The sequence below is a fragment of the Papaver somniferum genome, chromosome 2, assembly GCF_003573695.1.
Source record: "Papaver somniferum cultivar HN1 chromosome 2, ASM357369v1, whole genome shotgun sequence".
Classification (NCBI taxonomy): Eukaryota; Viridiplantae; Streptophyta; class Magnoliopsida; order Ranunculales; family Papaveraceae; genus Papaver; species Papaver somniferum.
In genome coordinates, this window is record NC_039359.1 from 45,996,241 (window position 1) to 46,021,406 (window position 25,166).

The 25,166-nt window shown below is 35.6% G+C and overlaps 1 protein-coding gene across 1 annotated transcript; it reads right to left on the reverse strand.

Moving 5' to 3' along the window:
* Nucleotides 1-20,733: 20,733 nt before the first annotated feature.
* On the reverse strand, nt 20,734-24,624 carry LOC113347535 (carbon catabolite repressor protein 4 homolog 2-like). Its single transcript, XM_026591220.1, has 11 exons — nt 24,391-24,624; nt 23,302-23,983; nt 23,102-23,188; nt 22,564-22,644; nt 22,406-22,477; nt 22,172-22,252; nt 22,035-22,088; nt 21,852-21,943; nt 21,480-21,594; nt 21,166-21,292; nt 20,734-21,023 (listed from the first exon to the last, which is right to left on the reverse strand). Exons 1-11 carry the CDS (start codon nt 24,507-24,509, stop codon nt 20,884-20,886), a joined length of 1,650 nt encoding a protein of 549 aa, XP_026447005.1. The 5' UTR covers nt 24,510-24,624; the 3' UTR covers nt 20,734-20,883.
* Between the last annotated feature and the right edge of the window lie 542 nt (nt 24,625-25,166).

Genomic DNA, 25,166 nt, shown 5'->3' on the forward strand with positions numbered 1-25,166 from the left:
TATACAAAATCTAGTTTGTGTGCGTGGAAAGGAAATTATAAAAAATGGGGATAGAAAATAGGTAAAACCAAAATATAGAAAGATCTAGATCGATTTGTACTTTCACATTTTTAGCATGACTAAATTAACCTTTATCCATTACACGTTATTAACAAAAAGATCTAAAAAAAATAGTCAATTCGTAATGAGCGTAATTTTTATGATCTAGTTGTTACTTTATTTAAAAAATCTAATAATGGACAACAAGAAGACTTTTTGAGAGAGATAAATATGTAAGTCTTTCAAAATTTATGGAACTAAAATTCACCGTTTTAGTCTCTCTCTAAGGCTTAGTCCTATGGTTGCTAATCTAACAGCTAGATTAGCAGTCCGCGTCAGATAGGACTACCTCCCAAGTCTTGTGGGAGTGCATTCTAACAACTAGATTAGCAGTGCACGTCAGCCCAACGCTGTTTGGTTCAGCGCTTTAAATCTCATCCGTCAGATCAAAAAATAAATCGCCCAGCGCTGAACCATTCAGCGAAAAGGTAGTTTTTTTAGCGCTGAACCATTCAGCGCTTCAATCTCGCTGCTAGTTCAACTGCGAGCACATGCTAGGAGAGAGAACTAGTGTTAACAAATAAACCATACTTTTTTTTTTGAACTGCAACACTTTTATGCTAATCTAACAGCTCAATCTAGTCCATAGGACTTAGTCTAAAAGACTTCCATATTTATCTCTCTCAAAAAGTCTCTCTCTTGTTGTCCATTATTAGTTTTTTTTTGTGTCCAGAATTTAGAACCAACAAGTGATAATTTGATGCTTTAAGTAAACAGGTGCAATCGAAGAAGAAATTTTAATTCTTATTATTTCCATGTAATTTGTATAAGCTGATTTCTTTAAAGAAATTATAGTTCTTGTTATTTTTATGTAATTCTTAAGGGTTGATTTGTTTGTTTGATCCTTGCATATGATTCTAATCTAATAGATTCATGGTTGGGGCTATACCCATTTTCCTCAAAGTGCACTAAAACTGAAGACCCGGCTGGAAGAGTCCGGTTATTATGAGGGAAATAATGGATACGAAGACGGAAGAATTTTGGCCAAGCTTCGGTCAACATGTATTCAAAGTCAAATTCAAATTCAAATTCAATGAATACAAGTAAATACTATCAAAATACCCATCGTATCCTTAATAACCTATTCTCGATCCTTAACTTCCTAAGAATCAGTTGTACCAGTGTTTATTTATTCATCTAAAAAAATACCGAATAGGACCAAAAAAAAAGTAAATACTTATTGGATATTTTTTTACTGTGGTTACTAATGTTTATTGATCTCATCGTTGATCAAGTTCAGTAATAGACTTTCTCTTTCCACTTGCGTTAATCCAATATGTTATGTGGTGCTGCCGTAGCCCACATACAGGTATTGAAGCTTTTGGTTTTTCTAAAATGGAGTTTTGTTTGTTTAATGATTCCCTGTATCTCTCAGAATCGCACTTCATATGTTGTTGTTTTCTATGTATAACAATTGATTTTCAACTGTAAAAACTACTCATCAAGTTATTGATACTAGAGATAAGTTTTTGCAATCAAGGATGTGATCTTGTTATGGGAAATCCAGAGACCAATGAATGTGGTTGACAATCATATATGATTTATCATACTTACAGGAATGCATAAATATGTTGTCAATCATAAGATCTGTAGGGAGGAAGAGGAACTGTATTTTTCTAGTTGTTTGCTTCGAAAATCCTAACTAATTAACACCAAGGATATCATTGGCATTTCATCATTTTCTGAAAATTCAATCCCTCCTCAAAATTTTTACTTCCCTCCACGTATCCATTCCTTCACTCCCAATAACAGGACTCGGCTGGAAATGGTTTCAAACGTGCACTTGTAAAAAAAGCTGTCTGAGCATTTTATGTATGGCTTCCACTCCAGGATTTGCAAAGCTACGTGTGTATTTTCTATACAAGGCTTCCACTCTAGGATTTGCAACGCTATGTGAGCATTTCTTTTTTTTTTTTTTTGATAAAAAACTATTATTACTTGAAACGTTAGTTGTAAGCCTAACAAGCTAAACTCCAACAACGCACTACTTTTAACAGGTTACCGTGCTAGTCTACATTATTTTTTTTATTTTTTTATTTTTGCCACACAATGAATCAATAATTGTGCAACTAGATTGGCAAAGATGCATAAGTTCTCACTTACTCTGCTAAATCTACAACAACGAAACCTCTATTAATGTCTATGTATATAGTATGTTGTTCGTTTTTTACGTTTTACATCTATATCAATTTTAAACAAAACCTCATATGGATGATTCTATTTAGCGAATGATTGATAGTGAGCCGGTTTTTCACGTTTTTACATCTATATCAATTTTAAACAAAACCTCATGTGGATGATTCTATCTAGCGAATGATTGATAGTGAGCCGGTGTAAATATTACTCGATGATCATTAGAGGTAATAACCGAGATTTTTACAGGTGACGGAGTGTGAAAAAAGAATTTTCTTGAATCTAGCCTAAGACTAATTATGTAAAATTTTCCACCTAACGTTTTGTGAAAACTAGAATTTTCACCAATTTTATTATAGTGCTAACACTATTATGGATGAAAATCAAAAAATTTCACCTGATATTTTGTGAAAATTAAAATTCTCACCAATCAAATTACCGTGATGTTTGAGGATGAAAACAGTTTCTGCTGGTTTCGGCAATTTCGTGTGATGTGAGTGAGAAACAAATCTAAACCATAAACGATGTACTGCAAGGGAGTAATTTAGATTCGAGATATCAATCTGTACAAGTCCGGCCTAAACCAAGAAATGACCGTTCCATACTTGCTTCGGTCACAAAGTGGAGGAGAAGGGTTGGTTTTGGGGAGGGAAGCGAAGAGAGTGTTGAGACCAGAATAGTTGATTCTGGAAGAGTATGGGAAGCTAACAGATGGGAAAGCTAGCAAACATTTTCTGAGTGTTGTATGCTCCTGACCAGAACTTGTTGTTCGGTTGAAATAGGTAATGCCTATTTGTACAAGTCGAAGTGAAACGTACTCTGGTCTCATTAAGAAATGGAAAAAAGGTGAGTAAATGAGAGGAGGTGGTAACCGGTAACGCCTGGAATTGATGTTCCATAAAAGAAAGCGTTTCACCATTACTCCCTGTATTTACTAACCGCCTCATCCTTATGACACTTTCTTATAACGGGCGTAGTGTACGCCGCATGCTGTAAACCGCCAAACCAATACCCAATGAGCATTCCCTAGTTTGTCACATGCGTTGATGTCTCGGGTGTTTTCGTGGAAAACATGTAGCGCGTTGTTGTTGTCTGGCAAGTTGAGCTTGGGAGACTTGTCGGCTCGGTGGTGACCTTCGACGGTCGAGATTTTGCATCTTAAGAGGAAAGGTAGCCGTTGATTATTGCAACCCTTCATTTGGTAGCCAGTGGCATGAAAGCATGATCAATATGGCTTTAATATGTCCTAGTTTAGGCGCGGCCAAAAGTTAGGGCCAAAGGTTGCCATGCGTTAGCTGGTAACCTTGGACGGCTAAGATATGCACCTTAGATGAAAAAGTAGTCGTTGATTGTTGCAGGCCTTCGTTTTGGTAGCCGCATAGGGAAAGGCGACATGGTATGGCGCGGCAAGGTGGTTGGCATGTCATTGGCACACGTGGCATGGCATGCCTTGGCGGGGTTTGGCGTGGCCAAAACTAGGGTTTTGGGCCAAAGGTTACCATGCGTTGTTTGGCGACCTTGGACGATTAGGATTTGCATCTAGGATGGAAGGGTGGCCGTTGATCGTTGCAGGCCTTCGTTTTGGTAGCCGCATAGGGAAGGTCGGCATGGTATAGCGCGGCAAGGTGGTTGGCATGTCATTGGCACATGTGGCATGGCATGACTTGGCGCGGTTTGGCGTGGCCAAAACTAGGGTTTTGGGCCAAAGGTTACCATGCGTTGTTTGGCGACCTTGGACGGATAGAATTTGCATCTAGGATGGAAAGGTGGCCGTTGATCGTCGCACGCCTTAGTTTTGGTAGCCGCATAGGGAAGGCCGGCATGATATGGCGCGGCAAGGTGGTTGGCATGTCATTGGCACATGTGGCATGACATGCCTTAGCGCGGTTTGGCATGGCCAAAACTAGGATTTTGTGCCAAAGGTTACCATGCGTTGTTTGGCGATCTTGGACGGCCAGGATTTGCATCTAGGATTGAAGGGTGGTCGTTAATCGTCGTACGCCTTCGTTTTGGTAACCGTATAGGGAAGGCCGGCATGGTGGGTCAAGGAAAAATGGCGCGGACGTCTTGGCATAGTGGGGCCAAGGGTTTGGCACAGACGGCTTGGCATGGTGGGTCCAAGAAAAGGTGCGGTTGGCTTGGCATGGTGGGGCCAAGGGTTTGGCATGCCATTGGCGCATGGTGCGGCTAGCATGGTTGGGGCCAAGGCAAGGTGCGTTTGGCTTGGCATAGTGGGACCAATGGGTTTGGCACGGGCGGCTTGGCATGGTGGGGACAAGGCAAGGTGCGATTGGATTGGGATGGTGGGTCCAAGGGTTTGGAATGCCATTGGCGCATGGTGCGGATAGCATGGTTGGGGCCAAGGCAAGGTGCGGTTGGCTTGGCATAGTGGGGCCAAGGGTTTGGCACAGATGGCTTGGCATGGTGGGGCCAAGGGTTTGGCATGTCATTGGCGCATGGTGCGACTAGCATGGTTGGGGCCAAGGCAAGGTGCAGTTGGATTGGCATAGTGGGGCCAAGGGTTTTGCATGCCATTGGCGCATGGTGTGGCTAGCATGGTTGGCATGCCTTGGCGCGGTAGATGTGGATGGCATGGTTGGCATGCCTTGGCGCGGAGATGTGGCTGGCATGGTTGGCATGCCTTGGCGCGGAGATGTGGCTGGCATGGTTGGCATTCCTTCTCGCGGAGACGTGGATGGCATGGTTTGCCATTGGCACGGTGGTGCGGCTGGCATTGTTGGAATGGTATGGCGCGGAGACGTGGCTGGCATGGTTTTCCATTGGCACGGTGGTGCGGTTGGCAGGGTTGCCATGCCTTGGCGCGGAGACGTGGCTGGCATAGTTTGCCATTGGCACGGTAGCGTGAGAATTAGGGTTTGGTATAAATGATATCGGTCAATGCTAAGGGTTCTGCCATGGAACATGACATATGTAGAAAAAAGGTATCCTGGTAATTCTTACGTAGGCATGTTGATTGGTTCAATAAATGCGCTAATGGTCATAGTGACGTCATGTCGGATGTGCAGTTTTACGATTTTAACCCTAAACTAAAAACCACCATCAATACGTGAAAATTAGAATTCTTCACAAATTGCACACGTGAAAAAATGGAATTTTCTTTGAAAATCCATGATAATTTGAAAGTTCACGAATTGCACTAGTAAAAAATAAAATTTGAAAAAATAAAAATTAAACTGAATTTTCACAAAATCTCATATACTTTAGGGAGATATTATATATATATATATATATATATATATATTACTTTTTTGAAGCATGAAATTTATTATTAAACTACTAAGGAACTATTACATGAGGGTATATAATACCCCAAGATTCACCGATTATAATAAGATTGGTAAGCCATGAATCTACAGTAACATGATATTGGAGTAAATTTACAGACTTCGAATCATGGTTGCATCGGGGGCGGATGTTGGTGTCGAAGGTGTTTGAGCATGGCTCGGTTGAACCCACCAAGCGTTGGTATGTCAAGTTTGGTTGTCATATTTTAGTGAATCAAAACTCATTTTAAGAGTCGCTTGATTATGTACTAGAGTCAACTTCGTATAAGTTAGCTTGAAAGTATTAGGATATGAGACATTACAAGTATTGTGAAGACTTGAAGAAGTGAAGAAGTAAGAAGCTACAACGACAACATCATCCTTCCACTTGAGGTTAGTGATATTTGACTTGAACTATTTCATTCCTTAACATATCTTTCAAGTCGTGCATATTGAAAACGAAATTGTGAAGCATGAACACTCTAGATAGACATAGTATTAAGGAATACAATATGAAGTTTATTGCTTAACCATTAAACTTTGAAGATAGGACATAGACATAATCGTTTAAATGCTATTGTGATTATGTATGGGTATGAGGTGAGGATTTCACCCTAGGAAACAATGTTTTTACATGTGTTTCAAGGAAGTAAGTTCATAAACTTGTTTATGAATCGAAAAGGAAATCGCCAGGCGTTATTGGGATTGTTATTCATTGCATATCTTGTGAACATCCAATATGTATGATTTAGTATAACCGCTCACGACATTTTTTTGTTCTTGGTAAAACTATTCACAAAGGCTTGACTTATGTATTGGTATGACTTTTATTAGTGAAACCGATCTTAAGTAATCACCTGAGATGGTATGATCGAGTTTGTGATTTGTTGAACTGAATCTGGGTAAAGGGGAACCGATCCTATGAAGAGGTGCAACACATCACAAAGGGGAATCGATCCTTGTATGAGGTGCAACAAGTTTGTAGCAGAAAGGGAACCGATCCTACGGACATGTACAACACGTTTTTAGGCTAAGGGGAACCGGTCCTATAGACATGTGCAACACATATAAGTTAGATACCATATATATGTGGGGAACCGATCCTAGTACCTAGTTAACCGAATTTTGGAAAGCAAGTGTGACTATGCACAGTACTCACATGGAGGTAGAACCGAAACTTGTTTTGGTAGAACCGTTAAACCCATGATTTGTAATTGAGTGTTCTTGATCAATCACATAGTTCTTGAAAGTCAGATGAACCAATTCTAAACTTGTTTGGAAGTTTGGAAAATCGGTTTCAAGGTTGTAAGTATGAAAGAGGACTTACAAAGTAAGGATGTCGACATACTTTGAACACGTACAATAATGTTTACCTTTTATTGTTCAAAGTTATTCCTTAATAGGTAGAGGAAGAAAATCCCAGGATCGAAATACAAATAAGTTAAGAATCTTTTAGTTAAGGTTGTTAATTTTATTTTAGGAAAATGAGAATTAGTAATATGGATTTACTAGTTGAGATTTTCCAAAGAGATTTTCGGTCATTATTTTGGAACGAGCATTTCCAGGAATTATGGGAACCGAATTTGGAATATACCGAATATCTTTGAGAATATATTGAATATCTTTAAGACTAAAAACTTTGTTCCTTTCAATAAGCATTGCTATTATTGTAGAGATAAAGGTCATATGCAACGAGATTGTAAAATTTGAAAGATACAAAGCGCTCTATCTTTTGTATCTAAAGAATTGAATAGTGTCATCTCCAAAAATCTCTTAGATCATCACTGTCCTGTGAGACAAATGAATTTTTACAAAAATTCAAAATCATATCCTAAAAGAAACTTTTCCAAAAGGAAAAATGATGGAAGAGGTGATACCTTTTTCAAAGGGGATAAGAGATATGATGTTTCGAGATGGAATGATGTTATGTCACAAGAAATGAAGAACCTTCATTAAAAATCCACCTACAAGTTGATACCAAAATCTGAGAAGGTATCCAAAAGGAAGTTATCTAAAATAAATTCTAAGAAAAACAATCATGTTTTAATCTTAGACAAAGATGACTATGAAAGTCTAGTGCTTAGACTCAAAAAGATCTAGAGATATCCACTGATATCAATGTGAAAGCATCTTTTGATGATTTGCTAAACTCTAGAAAAATAAAAGGGGATTTAACCTTAACTCTATGACTACTCAGAACTTTCGGTAGTAGCTTTGTAAGTATTAGGCTAGGTTTTTGTTTCGGTCGTTATGTAGAAAAACTTTCTTATTTTGAGTTGTTACCTTGAAAAAGGAAAAACAAGGGATTACAAATAGGTGCAATTATGCTCCTATGATATCACAACCCTGTGATACAATGCTTTAATCTTATGAAGGTAGTGAGGAAGACTTAATTGAAGAACAGAGAACCAATCTATGTATGGCTGCTCAGCATCGTGACTGGCTCAAAGAAAGAGTTATTCAAACAAAAGAAGTTCTTGTTGAACTTAAGGTTCTAATTGAAGAGCTTGAAAAACAAGAAGTGGTTGCTGACAAGTCTCTTGAGACATGCTTTAAAAGTTTGAACACTGAAGAAACCTCAGTGAACAACAAGAGCACCACTAGAGATTAAGTTATATGTTGAAATACTTAATCAAGAAAAATATACATCAATTTTTGATTTATTTAAATGATTGTATTAGGTCTATTATGAATAAAAACTATTATGAATAAAATTATTTGATTTATAATTTTTCTTGTGATAGTTTTGATTTACATAGCTTGTGATTTAATGGTTTATTATTTCTATGGATGTTTATGGGATGGTTGATTTCGGTTTTATTAGCTTGATATTCGACCTCATAATGTTGTGAACCCTTACGGTTTGGGTGACTTTTTGATATAGCAGGATTAAGTTCTAGTCCATGTTGGTAGGCTTTTTAAAGGATCATGAGGGGTTCTGGTAGAAACAATATGTGAAAAAGTCACAATATGTTGAATCGGTTTTGGTTTAGCATAAAAGCATATGTGTTTCGACGGTTTTCAACTTTTGCTTGCAATTGTTAAAACCGGTTTTCAACCTTTCTCTGGTAAAGGTTGGTTGTTGTTATTCTTTTGTTTTGCATAAGGATGACAACATAATGATATTTCGATAACAATTCTCCCTGAAAGAAGATGCAAACATATTGGAGAAGTGGATACGAAATTTGAGGTAACAATGTTGTTAGTTAATTGTTTTCCTGTTTAAGAAAAGCCTGATTTTTAGTTCATACATATTTTGCTTTTGCTTAACAAAATTTCGGTACAATTGATGTTTTATTCCACGATGTGTGTATGCATGTGTGTGTGATTCAATTGGTTCCATTTAAGAAAAACTATTGTTATCTTGCTTTATTGTGTGGTATTAATTGTTTAGGCTCACAAAATTTCGGTGCAATTGCGGTGTTTTAATGCTTATGTTGATTCAATTGCTTCCGGTTGAGGTGAACAATTATGCAAGTTGATTTATTTGGTTTGTATGAATTATTTATGGCTTAACGAAAGAAAAGGTTTACGGGATGAGTTGTTTAATCCAATTCGATTCTGGATAAGAGAAGCTAAGTTTATCTTAGTTAAACTTATCATAGTGTAGGTTTAGGTTATTCAAGTATAATCGAATGCCTTAGAAAGAAATGCTAGTTAACTAACCTGTCTTGTTTAAATAGAAAGGTCTACGTTATATGGATAATTAGAATCTGATGAGAGAAATAGAGTTATGTTTATTTTGGTCTTATCGAATGAAGCGGTTGTATTTGTGCAATCGTTTTAGCAAAGGAACTAAGTTGCTTAGTTGATTTTTGGTTTGCTAAACTAAATTGGAAAAATTGCTTCGGGCAATTGTTTCCTTGATAACATATCAAAACAATTTACTTTGTTTCGGTTTTGATATTGGTTATCAAAAATGGTGTGTGGAACCCTCGTGCTTAACTCCATAGGTTTGCAATTCTATTTTGAGATTTGTAAGATTCTTTTCGTGTTGTCCTTTATTTTTTTCGTTTCTTTGTCATTTTGTGACAAAAAGGGGGAAAAATATATGGAGTAAACAAGTGATACTGGTATTGATTTTATATTGATTGGTATCACTAAGGAAAAGAACATTTGTGCTTAAACATTTATCTAACGAAAGAGTGAAAGCATAGACTAAGGGGGAGTAGCATATCATATTAATTGGTATAACAAAGACGTGCAGATTGATGAAATCTACATATCTCACCTTTAGGGGGAGTATTAGCTTTGTTATTATAATGTCAACACGGCATTTAAGGATTGAATTAATGCAAGTTATTGTGTTGTTGAATTCTGGAATCAAGCGTATGTGTAATGAATTCTTGTAATTTGTTTATCCATATGATTGTAAGAGTTTTGTCACTAAAATTGACAAAGGGGGAGATTGTTATAGCATAGATAGGTTGAACCCACCAAGAGTTGGTATGTCAAGTTTGGTTGTCATATTTTAGTGAATCAAAACTCATTTTAAGAGTCGCTTGATTATGTACTAGAGTCAACTTCGTATAGGTTAGCTTGAAAGTATTAGGATATGAGACATTACAAGTATTGTGAAGACTTGAAGAAGTGATGAAGTAAAAGCTACAACGACAACATCATCCTTCCACTTGAGGTTAGTGATATTTTACTTGAACTGTTTTATTCCCTAACATATCTTTCAAGTCGTGCATATTAAAAACGAAACTGCGAAGCATGAACACTCTAGATAAACATAGTATTAAGGAATACAATATGAAGTTTATTGCTTAACCATTAAAATTTGTAGATAAGACATCGACATAATCGTTTAAATGCTATTGTGATTATGTATGGGTATGAGGTGAGGATTTCATCCTAGGAAACAATGTTTTTACATGTGTTTTAAGGAAGTAAGTTTATAAACTTGTTTATGAAATGAAAAGGAAATCTCCAGGCGTTATTGGGATTGTTATTCATTGCATATCTAGTAAACATCTAATATGTGTGATTTAATATAACCGCTCACGACTTGTTTGTGTTCTTGGTAAAACTATTCACAAAGGCCTGACTTATGTATTGGTATGACTTTTATTAGTGAAACCGATCTTAAGTAATCACCTGAGATGGTAAGATCGAGTTTGTGATTTGTTGAACCGAATTTGGGTAAAGGGAACCGATCCTACGAAGAGGTGCAATACATCACAAATGGGAATCGATCCTTGTATGAGGTACAACAAGTTTGTAGAAGAAAGGGGAACCGATCCTAAGGACATGTGCAACACGTTTTTAGGCAAAGGGGAACCGATCCTATGGACATGTGCAACACATATAAGTTAGATACCATATATATGTGGGGAACCGATCCTAGTACCTAGTCAACTGAATTTTGGAAAGCTACTGTGACTATGAACAATACTCACATGAAGGTAGAACCGAAACTTGTTTTGGTAGAACCGAAACTTGTTTTGGTAGAACCGTTAAACCCATGATTTGTGATTAAGAGCTCTTGATCAATCACATGATTCTTTAAAGTCAGATGAACCAATTCTAAACTTGGTTGAAAGTGTGGAAAATCGGTTTCAAGGTTGTAAGTATGAAAGAGGACTTACAAAGTAAGGATGTCGACATACTTTGAACATGTACAGTAATGTTTATCTTTTATTGTTCAAAGTTATTCCTTAATAGATACAGGAAGAAAATCCCAGGATCGAAATATAAATAAGTTAAGAATCTTTTAATTAAGGTTGTTAATTTTATTTTAGGAAAATGAGAATTAGTAATGTGCATTTACTAGTTGAGATTTCCAAAGAGATTTTCGGTCATTATTTTGGACAGAGCATTTCCAGGAATTATGGAAACCGAATTTGGAATATATTTAATATCTTTGAGAATATTTTTGGTTTTGGAAATTCCTTGGTGTCCAAAATTCCTTGTCTATAAATACTTGAAGTTTGCATTTCTAGCAAACTAATCCTTCGTGACAGCAAACTTCCTCGGTTGCGTTGTTACTGGTGTAGCCGCCTATTCGTAGAGGAGAGTAACCTAATTAGGCAAAATTTCTTACGGCCTCTCAGTTTAAAGTCTTCTTTAGGATTGAGAATCTCTACGAGTACCGATGATGGGAAACTAGATAATTGCGGTTTATCTTGTGTTTTCGATTGATTTGATTGAACTTTGATTGCACCTCGTTTGTTTATGCTTGAAAATCTTCTATTCTTATATAAGATTCACTCAAACTAGATCGAAGTTTCGACATGGATCTTTAGACTGTTGTTAGTGCTAAAGACGATCTTGTGATAATCCATTGTTAACAGACTCTGTTCTGTGCGTGATTGATCACAAGAGATTCAAGTTGTTGTGTGAAGGTATTTATTGAAGATCTAAGAAGATTTGAAGACAAAGAAGATATTGAAGATTTCTGATTTGGCGTTCATAATCTTTGGTTTGCACAATCCTTCTTTCGCTATAAGAGGATCCAACTATAATAAGTTTATCCTTGTGGTAGATTGGATTGATTAGTTGTGTAGATCGGCATCAATACAATTCTTTGTGATTAAAAGTATTGATTGCAAAATCTTAACACTTACTTCGGTGATTGAACATAAGATAGATCTAAGAACCTGACGAAGGAGTTTATGTTAAGATACACAGAAGAGCCTTTGTCCGACTCATATCACTTGGTTGAATAGAGTTGATACCAAACAGATTTTTTGTTCCTTTACTGTTTGGAATATGAACCAAAGGAATTGTTCCAAGTACGTGACTTATTCATAAGTTGGAAGCATGGGAATACAGACGGAACCAGGTGAACTATAGTTTTAGTTGCTTGGTCTCAACTATAAGAAGTTGGTGTAATTTCGTGTAGCGTCTTAATCCTGAGAGTATTCAATTATGTACAAGGTCCCGGGGTTTTTCTACATTTGCGGTTTCCTCGTTAACAAAATCTTGTTGTGTCATTTACTTTATATTTACGCATTATAATTTTTTTATTATAATTAAAGTAAATTACACAAACGTTAATTCCTATTTACTTGATAAGCAATCCTATTGTGTTTGGTTAAGTCCGAACCTTTTTATCAAGTAAACATATTTCGTTGTTGTATTGTATCGATATCATATCCACAGACGATCACACGAAGTGTGAACCAATTAGATGCATTGTCTCGACTCAGTCTATAGACAATCACTTTCGGAGAAAGGACTTATACGTAGGAAAATTTTTAGCTTAAGGTATATTTGGGTACCCTTGCCTTTTCAATTGGTATCAGCGCATGAAAACATGAAAAGATCTAACAATCTTTGTTTGGTGCGATCCAACCTGTAACAATGAATCTAATGTGTGATTCAGTTAATGTAAGTCAAGATGAAAAATCTGCACTTGAAGATAATATCTTCTGTGAATCTACTGAACAGGCTGACTCCTATAATGTAGACTCAAGTGATTGGAAAACTTGCCTACAAAAGAAACTTGATGAGATTTCTGAAGATGGTGACTCAGAAATTGATCAAGATGTTGAAGATGATCTATCTGAATTTTCGGCAGTACTAGGAGCAGTCTCCACAAAAAAACTGTCTTCCTCAGATGTAATTGGACTCGTTGCTCCTCTCAGCAGAGAAAATAGGAAACTAAGAAAAATATTTTCTGGTTTCTTCTATGGATATCAGAATACCAGATATCTACTTAAAGACTATAAAAAAGTCTACACTCAAAAACTCTTGAGTTTGAGAATCTCAATAGGAAACATTACTTGTTGAATAAGAAACTTGTTAAGTTAGAAGCAAAGTTTAATTCTCAATAATCAACAAGTAACGAACAACGATTTCCCCATAAAAATCCTCTTAAGGATCAACTAACTGAAGCTCTTGAAAGAATCAAGGTCTTAGAAGAGGAAGCTGTAAGGCTAAGAAGACTCAATAATAGCACAATCAATTTATCTTCCATGTTGGATGCGGGAATATTTCATGGCGACAAACGTGGATTAGGGTATGATGGAATTGATACATTATCAATCAACAAGGAAGTAAAATTCGTAAAGGATGTTAGCTCATTCACCCCAGAAAATCCACCTGAACAAACTTGTACGGCTGAGATATCAAAGTGCTCAATTGAGATTCCAACAGAAACCATCTCCAGAAACAGTCAAAAGAAAACTCCAACCAAGGACCAGCATAGTAGCCAAACATCTCATAAAGGTAATACTAAAAACTTTGTTCCTTTCAATAAGCATTGTTATTATTGTAGAGATAAAGGTCATATGCAACGGGATTATAAAATCTGAAAGATACAAAACGCTTTATCTTTTGTATCTAAAGAAATGAACAGTGTCATCTCCAAAAACCTCGCAATCATCACTGTCCAGTGAGACAAATGAATTTTTACAAAAATTCAAAATCATATCCTAAAAGAAACTTTTCCAAAAGGAAAAATGATGGAAGAGGTGATACCTTTTTCAAAGGGGATAAGAGATCTGATGTTTCAAGATGGAGTGATGCTATGGCACAAGAAATGAAGAACCTTCATTCAAAATCCACCTACAAGTTGATACCAAAATATGAGAAGGTATCCAAAAGGAAGTTATCTAAAATAAATTATAAGAAAAACAATCTTGTTTTAATCTTAGACAAATATGACTATGAAAGTCTAGTGCTTAGACTCAAAAAGGATCTAGAGATATCCAGTTGTATCAATGTGAAAGCATCTTTTGATGATTTTCTAAACTCTAGAAAAACAAAAGGGGAGTTAACCTTAACTCTATGACTACTCAGAACTTTCGGTAGTAGCTTTGTATGTACTGGGCTAGGTTTTTGTTTCGGTCCTTCTGTAGAAAAACTTTCTTATTTTGAGCTGTTACCTTGAAAAAAGAAAAACAAGGGATTATAAATAGGTGTGATTATGCTCATACGATATCACAACCCTGTGATACAATGCTTTCATCTTATGAAGGTATTGAGGAAGATTTAACTGAAGATTAGAGAACCAATCTATGTATGGTTGCTCAGCATCGTGACTGGCTCAAAGAAAGAGTTATTCAAACAAAAGGAGTTCTTGCTGAACTTAAGTTTCTAATTGAAGAGCTTGAAAAACAAGAAGTGGTTGCTGACAAGTCTCTTGAGACATGCTTTAAAAGTTTGAACATTGAAGAAACCTCGGTGAACAACAAGAGCACCACTAGAGATTAAGTTATATGCTGAAATACTTAATCAAGGAAAATAGACATAAATTTTTGATTTCTTTCAATGATTGTATTAGGTCTATTATGAATAAAATTATTTGATTTATAATTTTTCTTGTGATAGTTTTGATTTACATAGCCTGTGCTTGAATGCTTTATTATTGCTATGGATGTTTATGGGATTCGGTTTTATTACCTTGATATTCGATTTCATAATGTTGTGAACCCTTAGGTTTGGGTGACTTTTTGATTTAGTAGGATTAAGTTCTAGCCCATATTGGTAGGCTTTATCAAAGTATCATGAGGGGTTCTGGTAGAAACAATATGTTAAAAAGCCATAATATGTTGAATCGGTTTTGGTTTAGCATAAAAGCATATGTGTTTCGACGGTTTTCAACTTTTGCTTGCAATTGTTAAAACCGATTTTCAACCTTTTTCTGGTAAAGGTTAGTTGTTGTTATTATTTTGTGTTGCATAAGGATGACAACATAATGATATTTCGATATTAGTTCTCCCTGGAAGAAGATGCAAACATATTGGAGAAGTGGATGCGAAATTTGAGGTAACAATGTTGTTAGTTAATTGTTTTCCTGTTTAAGAAAAGCCTGATTTTTATTTCATATATATTTTTCTTTTGCTTAACAAAATTTCGGTACAATTTATGTTTTATTCCATGATGTGTGTATGGATGTGTGTGTGATTCAATTGGTTCCGGTTAAGAAAAACTATTGTTATCTTGCTTTATTGTATGGTATCAATTGTTTAGGCTTACAAAATTTCGGTGCAATTGCGGTGTTTTAATGCTTATGTTGATTCAATTGCTTCCGGTTGAGGTGAACAATTATGCAAGTTGATTTATTTGGTTTGTATGAATTATTTATGGCTTAACGAAAGAAAAGGTTTACGAGATGAGTTGTGTAGTCCGATTCGATTCCGGGTAAGAGAAGCTAAGTTTATCTTAGTTAAACTTATCAAAGTGGAGGTTTCGGTTATTCAAGTCTAATAGAATGCCTTAACAAGAAATGTTAGTTAAATAACCTAGTAGTTGTCTTGTTTAAAATTGAAAGGTCTAAGTTATATGGAAAATTAGAACCTGATGAGAGAAATAGAGTTATCTTTATTTTGGTCTTATAGAATGAAGCGGTTGTATTTGTACAATCGGTTTAGCAAAGGGACTAAGTTGCTTAGTTTATATTTGGTTTGCTAAACTAAATTGGGAAAATTGCTTCCGGCAATTGTTTCCTTGATAACATATCAAAATAAATTACTTTGTAGTTTCGGTTTTGATATTGGTTATCAAAAATGGTGTGTGGAACCCTCGTGCTTAACTCTATAGGTTTGCAAGTCTATTTTGAGATTTGTAAGATTCTTTTCGTGTTGTCCTTTATTTTTTCGTTTCTTTGTCATTTTGTGACAAAAAGGGGGAGAAATATATGGAGTAAACAAGTGATACTAGTATTGATTGGTATCACTAAGGAAAAGAAAATTTGTGCTTAAAATTTTATCAAACGAAAGAGTGAAAGCATTGACTTAGGGGGAGTAGCATATCATATTAATTGGTATAATAAAGATGTGCGGATTGATGAAATCTACCTATCTCACCTTTAGGGGGAGTATTAGCTTTGTTATTATAATGTCAACAACGGCATTTAAAGATTGAATGAATGCAGGTCATTGTGTTGTTGAATTCGGGAATCAAGCGTATGTGTAATGAATTCTTGTAATTTGTTTATCCATATGATTGTAAGAGTTTTGTCACTAAAATTGACAAAGGGGGAGATTGTTAGAGCATAGCTCAGTGGAACCCACCAAGCGTTGGTATGTCGAGTTTGGTTGTCATATTTTAGTGAATCAAAACTTATTTTATGAGTCGCTTGATTATGTACTAGAGTTAACTTCGTATAGGTTAGCTTGAAAGTATTAGGATATGAGACATTACAAGTATTTCGAAGACTTGAAGAAGTGAAGAAGTAAAATCTACAACGACAACATCATCCTTCCACTTGAGGTTAGTGATATTTGACTTGAACTGTATCATTCCCTTACGTATCTTTCAAGTCGTGCATATTGAAAACGAAACTGCGAAGCATGAACAATCTAGATAGACATAGTATTAAGGAATACAATATGAAGTTTATTGCTTAACCATTAAAATTTATAGATAAGACATCGACATAATCGTTTGAATGTTATTGTGATTATGTATGGGTATGAGGTGAGGATTTCATCCTAGGAAACAATATTTTTACATGTATTTTAAGGAAGTAAGTTCATAAACTTATTTATGAATCGAAAAGGAAATCGCCAGGCGTTATTGGGATTGTTATTCATTGCTTATCTTATAAACATACAAAATGTGTGATTTGGTATAACCGCTCACGACTTGTTTTTGTTCTTGGTAAAACTATTCAGAAAGGCCTGACTTATGTATTGATATGACTTTTATTAGTGAAACCGATCTTAAGTAATCACCTGAGATGGTATGATCGAGTTTGTGATTTGTTGAACCGAATTTGGATAAAGGGGAACCGATACTATGAAGAGGTGCAACACATCACAAAAGGGAATCGATCCTTGTATGAGGTGCAACAAGTTTGTAGCAGAAAGGGAACTGATCCTACGGACATGTGCAACACGTTTTTAGGCAAAGGGGAACCGGTCCTATGGGCATGTGCAACACATATAAGTTAGATACCATATATATGTGGGGAACCAATCCTAGTACCTAGTCAACCTAATTTTGGAAAGCAAGTGTGACTATGCACAGTACTCACATGGAGGTAGAACCGAAACTTGTTTTGGTAGAACCGTTAAACCCATGATTTGTGATTAAGTGTTCTTGATCAATCACATAGTTCTTGAAAGTCAGATGAACCAATTCTAAACTTGTTTGAAAGTGTGCCAAATCGGTTTCAAGGTTATAAGTATGAAAGAGGACTTACAAAATAAGGATGTCAACATACTTTGAACACGTACAGTAATGTTTATCTTCTATTGTTCAAAGTTATTCCTTAATAGCTACAGGAATAAAATCCCAGGATCGAAATATAAATAAGTTAAGGATCTTTTAATTAAGGTTGTTAATTTTATTTTAGGAAAATGAGAATTAGTAATGTGCATTTACTAGTTGAGATTTTTCAAAGAGATTTTCGGTCATTATTTTGGACAGATCATTTCCAGGAATTATGGAAACCGAATTTGGAATATATTTAATATCTTTGAGAATATTTTCGGTTTTGGAAATTTCTTGGTGTCCAAACTTCCTTGTCTATAAATACTTGAAGTTTGCATTTCTAGCAAACTAATCATTCGTGACAGCAAACTTCATCGGTTGTGTTGTTACTGTTGTAGCCGCCTATTCGGAGAGGAGAGTAACCTAATTAGGCGAAATCTCTTACGATCGCTCAGTTTAAAGTCTTCTTTGGGATTGAGAAGCTCTACGAGTACCGTTGGTGGGAAACTAGATAATTGCGGTTTATCTTGTGTTTTTCATTGGTTTGATTGACTAACGGTGGTTGAACTTTGATTGCACCTAGTTTGTTTATGCTTGAGAATCTTCTCTTCTGATATAAGATTCACTCAAACTATATCGAAGTTTTGATAGGGATCTTTAGACTGTTGTTAGTGTTAAAGACGATCTTGTGATAATCCATTGTTAACAGACTCCGTTCTGTGCGTGATTAATCACAAGAGATTCAAGTTGTTGTGTGTCGGTGTTTATTAAAGATCTAAGAAGATTTGAAGACAAAGAAGATATTGAAGATTTCTGATTTGGGGTTCATAATCTTTGGTGTGCACAATACTTGTTTCAGTATAAGAGGATCCAACTATAATCAGTTTATCCTTGTGGTAGATTGGATTGATTAGTTATGTAGATTGGCACCAATATAATTTTTTTTGATTAAAAGTATTGATTGCAAAATCTTAACAATTACTTCGGTGATTGAACATAAGATAAACAGAAGAGCCTTTGTCCGACTCATATCACTTGGTTGAATAGAGTTGATACCAAACAGATTTTTTGTTCCTTTACTGTTTGGAATACGAACCAAAGGAATTGTTCCAAGTACGTGACTTATTCATAAGTTGGAGGCGTGGGAATACAGACGGAATTAGGTGAACTATAGGTTTAGTTGCTTGGTCTCAACTATAAGAAGTTGGTGTAATTTTGTGTAGCGGCTTAATCCTGAGAGTATTCAATTCTGGACAAGGTACCGGGGTTTTTCTGCATTTGCGGTTTACTCGTTAACAAAATCTTGCTGTGTCATTTACTTTATATTTCCGCATTATAATTGTTTTATTATAATTAAAGTAAATTACACAAACGTTAATTCTTATTTACTTGATAAGCAATCCTATTGTGTTTGGTTAAGTCCGAACCTTTTTATCAAGTAAACATACTTCGTTGTTATATTGTCTCGATCTCGTATCCATAGACGATCACACGAAGTGTGAACCAATTAGATGCATTGTCTCGACTCAGTCCATAGACAATCACTTTCAGATAAAGGACTTATAGGTAGGAAAAGTTTTAGCTTGAGGTACATTTGGGTACCCTCGCCTTTTCAGAAGGTCGAAAAGCCTTCGGTCAATGCTTTCCACAAGAAAAGCTGTATTTTTGATGGACACTGCAAATCCCAGAGGAACTCGGATGGAGGTAGAGGTTTCCGATGCGATTGATTGAGGTTGCTAATCATGCCTTTGTATCTTGATGTTGCGGTAAACTTCCCGAATGATATATGTTTACTCCTTTGTTTTTTGACTTGATCCATAACTTCAGTTGATTTTTTAGCTTTGATTGAGTCTTGAGGTAGAATCTAATCTGCCCTCGAAGGAAAAGTGCTAAAGCTAGTAATGCTATTACAATGACTACTAAAACTATAACTGAGACACAAACGAATTACAGACTCAAACTAGATTATACTAATGTTCTAGAAAGTAATGAAAACAATTTGGTTGCAAAATAAAGTACAACAAACACTGAAGAAAATGGTAAGTAAATGCGTCAAGTTCACCGGCCAATTCACATTTCAAATAGGATTTGCTTGCTGCTGAGAGATAAGAGAAAATGTAGTTGTGATACAATCTTAGGAAATCAGTATCCATCGTGCGACAATTGTGATTATGCTGCTTGCGGAGAATAATAAATCGTCTTGGTCAAGACATAACAGTTGATTCTAAAGTCTCCCATACTTTAGGGATTTTGATTTGCAAGAACTATAGAGTTATTTTAGGAATTATTATTTGTAGGAATTTTCACCAAATCTCCCATATTTTAGGGAGGTATTTTAGGGATTCTGATTTACAGTTTTGGGAGGTATTTTAAGGATTATGATTTTATCATTTTTTTATTATTTAGAAATAATTTTCTTAGTTAAATAAAAGGTCATTTTTGTAAACAAATCTTATTATAACGGGTTTTGATTCATGCTATCATGTTGGTGGGTGTCTTACGTATAACAAAAAAAAGTATTGGGCTAGAAAAAAAAGTTCCCCGAAGAGAAAAAAAGAACTGCTTCAAAAATAATAAAAATAAAATGCACACCCATCTTTTCTTTCTTTCAGTCTGTTCTCTATCATCAGAGTATGGTATGCTATTGAGTCATTGACTGTAACAGCGCCTTATTGTAGATGGACTTTGATCTAGTTTGTGTTCAAAAAGTGGGGCAGGGTAAATTGGCAGCCATGCAATAGATCATATATAAATGTTTGATCACAGGATTCACAGCCATAAACTGTGATGTAACTGCGTGCCTAAGAAGATATCAATTCGACTTGTAATGTGCCCAAAGATCAGACAGTCTGGACAAGAATTAATCGTTGCACAAGAGGAGTTTTAAGGAAAGAAAAAGAAATGCATATCAAATGCACCCAAATTATTCTTTAGCTCATGAGAGCACTGATAGCCTGAGACTATTTGACTGACTAATGAAATGTGCTTCAATTGGCCGTATATATTTATGTTCAACCCCCGCTCCTTTTTATTTTTATTTTTTTTTTGAACGGGGCATACACTATTTTGACTGTAATATCTTTGGTAATGTCATCCTCAAACACTGGTGTAAACAACAGCGGATGTCAATTCTACATTTGAAGTTTAGAATAGTTCCTCTTTTGTACAGAACTCCGTGACAATACAACTGTTAAGTTTACCATACACAGAAAGATACAATGGCAAAACAAAATTTGAGGCACCACGAGTAAGTTTCATCTTAGCTTGGACTCTTCCATGAGAATTCAGCCATTAATGCAATATGATCTGATGACCACAGCGGTGAAGGAAAAGCTGTATGTTTGATTGCAGACTCCTCGTCAAGCAGTTCTAATAGACTTATCACTGTCAACAAACCCTCTGTAAAATCATAAAAGAATTCGAGCTCAAAATCGCTATCATACATGAGATAAAAATTAACTAGTCACAGCTAATCACCAAGAGAAATTAACTGCAATTTCCTTGAGCAGATTTGACTATGTCCACAAGAAAAGGCAAATACCTGAATAGAAAATGTAATCTATTGTATTACGGAAATAGAGTGTAGCAGTGGTGAATCGAGGCTCCTTTGTATCAGAATCCATCATATCGCCTTCTTTAGTTCTTGAAAAGGATGAATATGCACTAGCCTATAAACAACATCCAAATGTCATCAGTCATGGGTGTGGAAATCCATGATGTTTTCATCCTCAAAATGTTGCATTTCCATTGAACATCATATTGCTGGCCTTGAAACTTTATCTTAATATTTTGAATAATCTCCACGAGAAAAACACGGAACACAGAAAAGAGGAAAAGGAAAAACATTATTCCTACCAGAGGTAGCAATTTATGTGAAAGCTTGAGATGTTCAATTATTCCATCAGGAGTGTTCACCAATTCTTCATGTTTAAGGTCCACCGACCCATTAACTACAAGAGTATGAGCAGCACTAAAACATAAAAGAAAATGTCAATTATAAGTCGCTGGTAAAGTAACTCCAGTAACTGAAGCCTCCTTCAGCTTTAAAATAAAACAGCACCAATATTTATGGAATTGAATTCACTCTTTGTTTAGCAAATGGAGCATTTAAATTAAAATAATATGTTTCAAAAAAGAATACCAGGGACTTTCTGTACCAAGAATTACAGCTAATACTAGTAAGTTTTGAAGGGAAAATAACTTCATTAGCAGACAGAAAAGAACAACCTTTTAGGGATAGAGTTAAGATCTGCACAGATGAGAACCGGAATATTTGAATGAGCTACACTTCGCTCCAGATCTTCAATAAGGGTTCCAACCTGTTGCGGTAACAAGTTCTTGAAAAAATTAGTTAAGCTTTCTTATAAGAAGCTACGAAGGGGATACAATATGAATACCAAAAAAAAATACCTGCCATAGTTTTACATCTGTGTTCTCTGGATCCGCAGATACATGAACATTAGCCTGATATTACCGATTTAAACATATCAGACACCTAAAACTAATAGATGAATGATTATGCTTCAAAGTCTTGATGGATGCCATACCACACAAATTCGATGATTTAACGTGTCAGAAACCGGCTCAGCTTTAATTGCCTCCAATATTACTGTAAGTGCAATATTGTCCTGCAAAAAAAAACACAACTTAATGCCAATATGAAGACAAACAAAAGAGATTAACCATTGACAATTCTAAAATCTGAATTGGAATGAATGGAAGTGGATAAAACCTCTACATCCAGCGCAACAAAAGGACAACAAACTAATAGAAACAATCACCTTCATCATACTACGGCGCTTTTCTGCATCAAGTGACCAGGCTATTTTTTGTGCAGTATTTTTGAACTCGAGCTATAACAAAAAAACACTAAATGTTTTAAATCTGGTGAATCGTTCAAAATGAACCAATAATGCATATATAAAATCAAGGTTCCTACCTCATATTTCTTAATTAGTCTGAATTTACTGAGGCGAAAAAATGTTGCACACCCTTCAAATACGTATTTAGAAGTAAACAGCTGTAAAAAAAAACATAAGAAGAAGGATTTATTTATTTTCACATAAGTACAGTTCAAATGATTGACCCGAAACCACATGCATCAGTTTGAGGTGTGTGCTTATCTGATTGTCTTAGAATTAACCCACTTTTGTAAGAAAAAATTTATGGAGCTCCCACACATTTTGTGACTAAAATTGCAGCAGGTAAGCAAGCTATCTTATCTGATTGACATACTTCATTTTCGTTTAAAATTGCAGCAGGTAAGCAAGCTATCTAACCATTTCCTATGTAGTTTTCAGAAGCAATTTTCAAATTTGTTTCTAAAAGATGGTTGACGTACTTCATTTTCGTTCTGAGATCCAGATAAAGTTGTAGGATTAGAAAAACCTTTTCCAAACACCCTATATAGAACAGTATAAGACTCAAAGTATCAAAAATTACAACTTCAAGAATACACGTGGATATGAGATATATACCGCGGATGTCTTCGACTTATGTATACCAGAATAGCCAATTTCTTTAAGCTTGGGCATAAAGAACTCCTCAAAGTGATCATGTTGTACCTAGTTAACAGAAAACAACATATTATACAGATGTCAACTAGGTAAAGAAACAACAGATAAACAGTAACAGTGACTTCCCCTTAACAATGATAACAGATACATTGAAAACGCACCTCCTGAAGACAAATGACATCTGCGTCATATCTAATAATCTCACGGAGTAAATTTTGGCTTCGGTATTCCCAATTAAGAGCCGAAGCAGGACAGTAGCTGTATCTACTAGGATTAGCGCACAGATCAGCGAGGATATTGTATGAGAGCACGCTAAAAGACCTAGCCGAACAAATTTTTGATTCCAATTTAAAGTTACTAAAACCATCCAGTGGTGTGACTGGAATCATACAGCGACGAGGAGGCGGAATGATAACATGATTTGTCTTTACTTCAGTTTGCACCCGAGGTTTTCCCTCACTAAAGAATGTTGCAACAGCTTCTAATTTTAATCTATATCCAAAATCCTTTATTGTGGGTAAGTAGGTCTTTGAAGAACCCACCTTAACCCATGATCCATGCACTATTTCTGCATTCTTGTTAACCAATGAATCCTTATCAAAAGCTGAACAATAGGAACAATCACAGTAACTCTCATCATCAACAACATCTGCAGTCGTCTGTGACGGGGCAGCTATATGACGTTTGCGGTGGTTCAGCCATTGATCATGGTAACACTTCAAAGAGCAGTGAAAACTCTCTTTAACATGTTTCTCTAACACTGAACAATCTCTGCACTGGAAAGTAGCTATTTGAGTAGGGTGCACACAACAAATGGGCCTCTCTTGGTTCTGCAGTCTATACCTGCTTAGTTAACATATAAAGAAATGAATTATAAGCGATTGGAATTTGACTAACAACCAAATCAATTATCGATTTAGGATGACTTAAACATGATCGAACGCATTTACCAAAAACCAGTGCATTCTAAAACTTGTAATCCACATCTAATTATCGAAATCTAATTCTAGGTCTTGTACATATCTGTGTTGTCCACTAAAAAAAAAACCTAAGTAGTAAGTACACGATCTACATTTGTTTCTCACAAAGAATCCGACAAACTAAACTCAAGATTTCAAAGATGATGATCCAAGAATACTTTAATTTGTAAATTTTGACTGAAAATATTCAAGAAATCAACGACACAATCACATCTAAGACTTGAATAATGAACAGAAATCATAAAGATGTAGGTAATCAAGTAAGCTAACCAGTTGAATTTCAATTTGTCGTCAGGAATGACTTTGTTGCCTTCTTTAGAATGGAGGGAAACAATTGGAATGATTTCGCAACCAACAGATGGAGTTTCAAGATTCAGTTCTGCTTGCATCTCGATTTCAAATTTCTGTAGTAATCATTTCAAAATCAATCATGTCACTGTTCAATAGAAACCAAGAAAGAGAGAGAGAGAGAGAGAGAGAGAGAGAGAGAGAAAAAAAAGTTCAGTGAAGGTTTTGGGTTTTGATCTTTCTTTTTGGTCAATATGCTTTTTTACTTCTTTTACCCCAAAATGTAAAAACAAGGTATCTAAGGAGGGGTGTCTGGGAATTGTTTTGAACTTTTAAGAAGGTATCTAAGGTATCCAAAAAAGGGGCTGTGTTTGATTTTAAGAAGTACTTCAAGTTTTCAATTACTTTTTTTTTTCATAAAAAAGGGCGAACTTCAGATATATTGCAAACTCCGATTTTGGAAATTGGAAACCTTACAGCAGATTTTCAAGATCATGTTACATTCATCAACTCTATTGTAGCTCCATCAGTTCTTGAACAGTTCAATCCTTACAAACATTAGTACCATTTCAAAGTTCCCAGAGGGCCAAGTAACATCAACAGGCCAAATTGATTTTGAAATAAAATCAATATGAATCACTGAACAAAGCAGTGATTGGATCAAGTCCAACCAGATGTTTTCAAGAACATGTACATTCAAGTACCATGAACTACGGTTTTTAAAACACCGGTATTTATAGAAATTAAATTAACGGGAT

Coding starts and splice junctions, on each gene's coding strand:
- LOC113347535 (XM_026591220.1), bottom strand. CDS start 24,509: ATGCAAGCAGAACTGAATCTTGAAACTCCATCTGTTGGTTGCGAAATC. Junction 23,984..24,390: donor GACAAATTGAAATTCAACTG/GTTAGCTTACTT, acceptor TTAACTAAGCAG/GTATAGACTGCAGAACCAAG. Junction 22,089..22,171: donor TAAATCATCGAATTTGTGTG/GTATGGCATCCA, acceptor CGGTAATATCAG/GCTAATGTTCATGTATCTGC.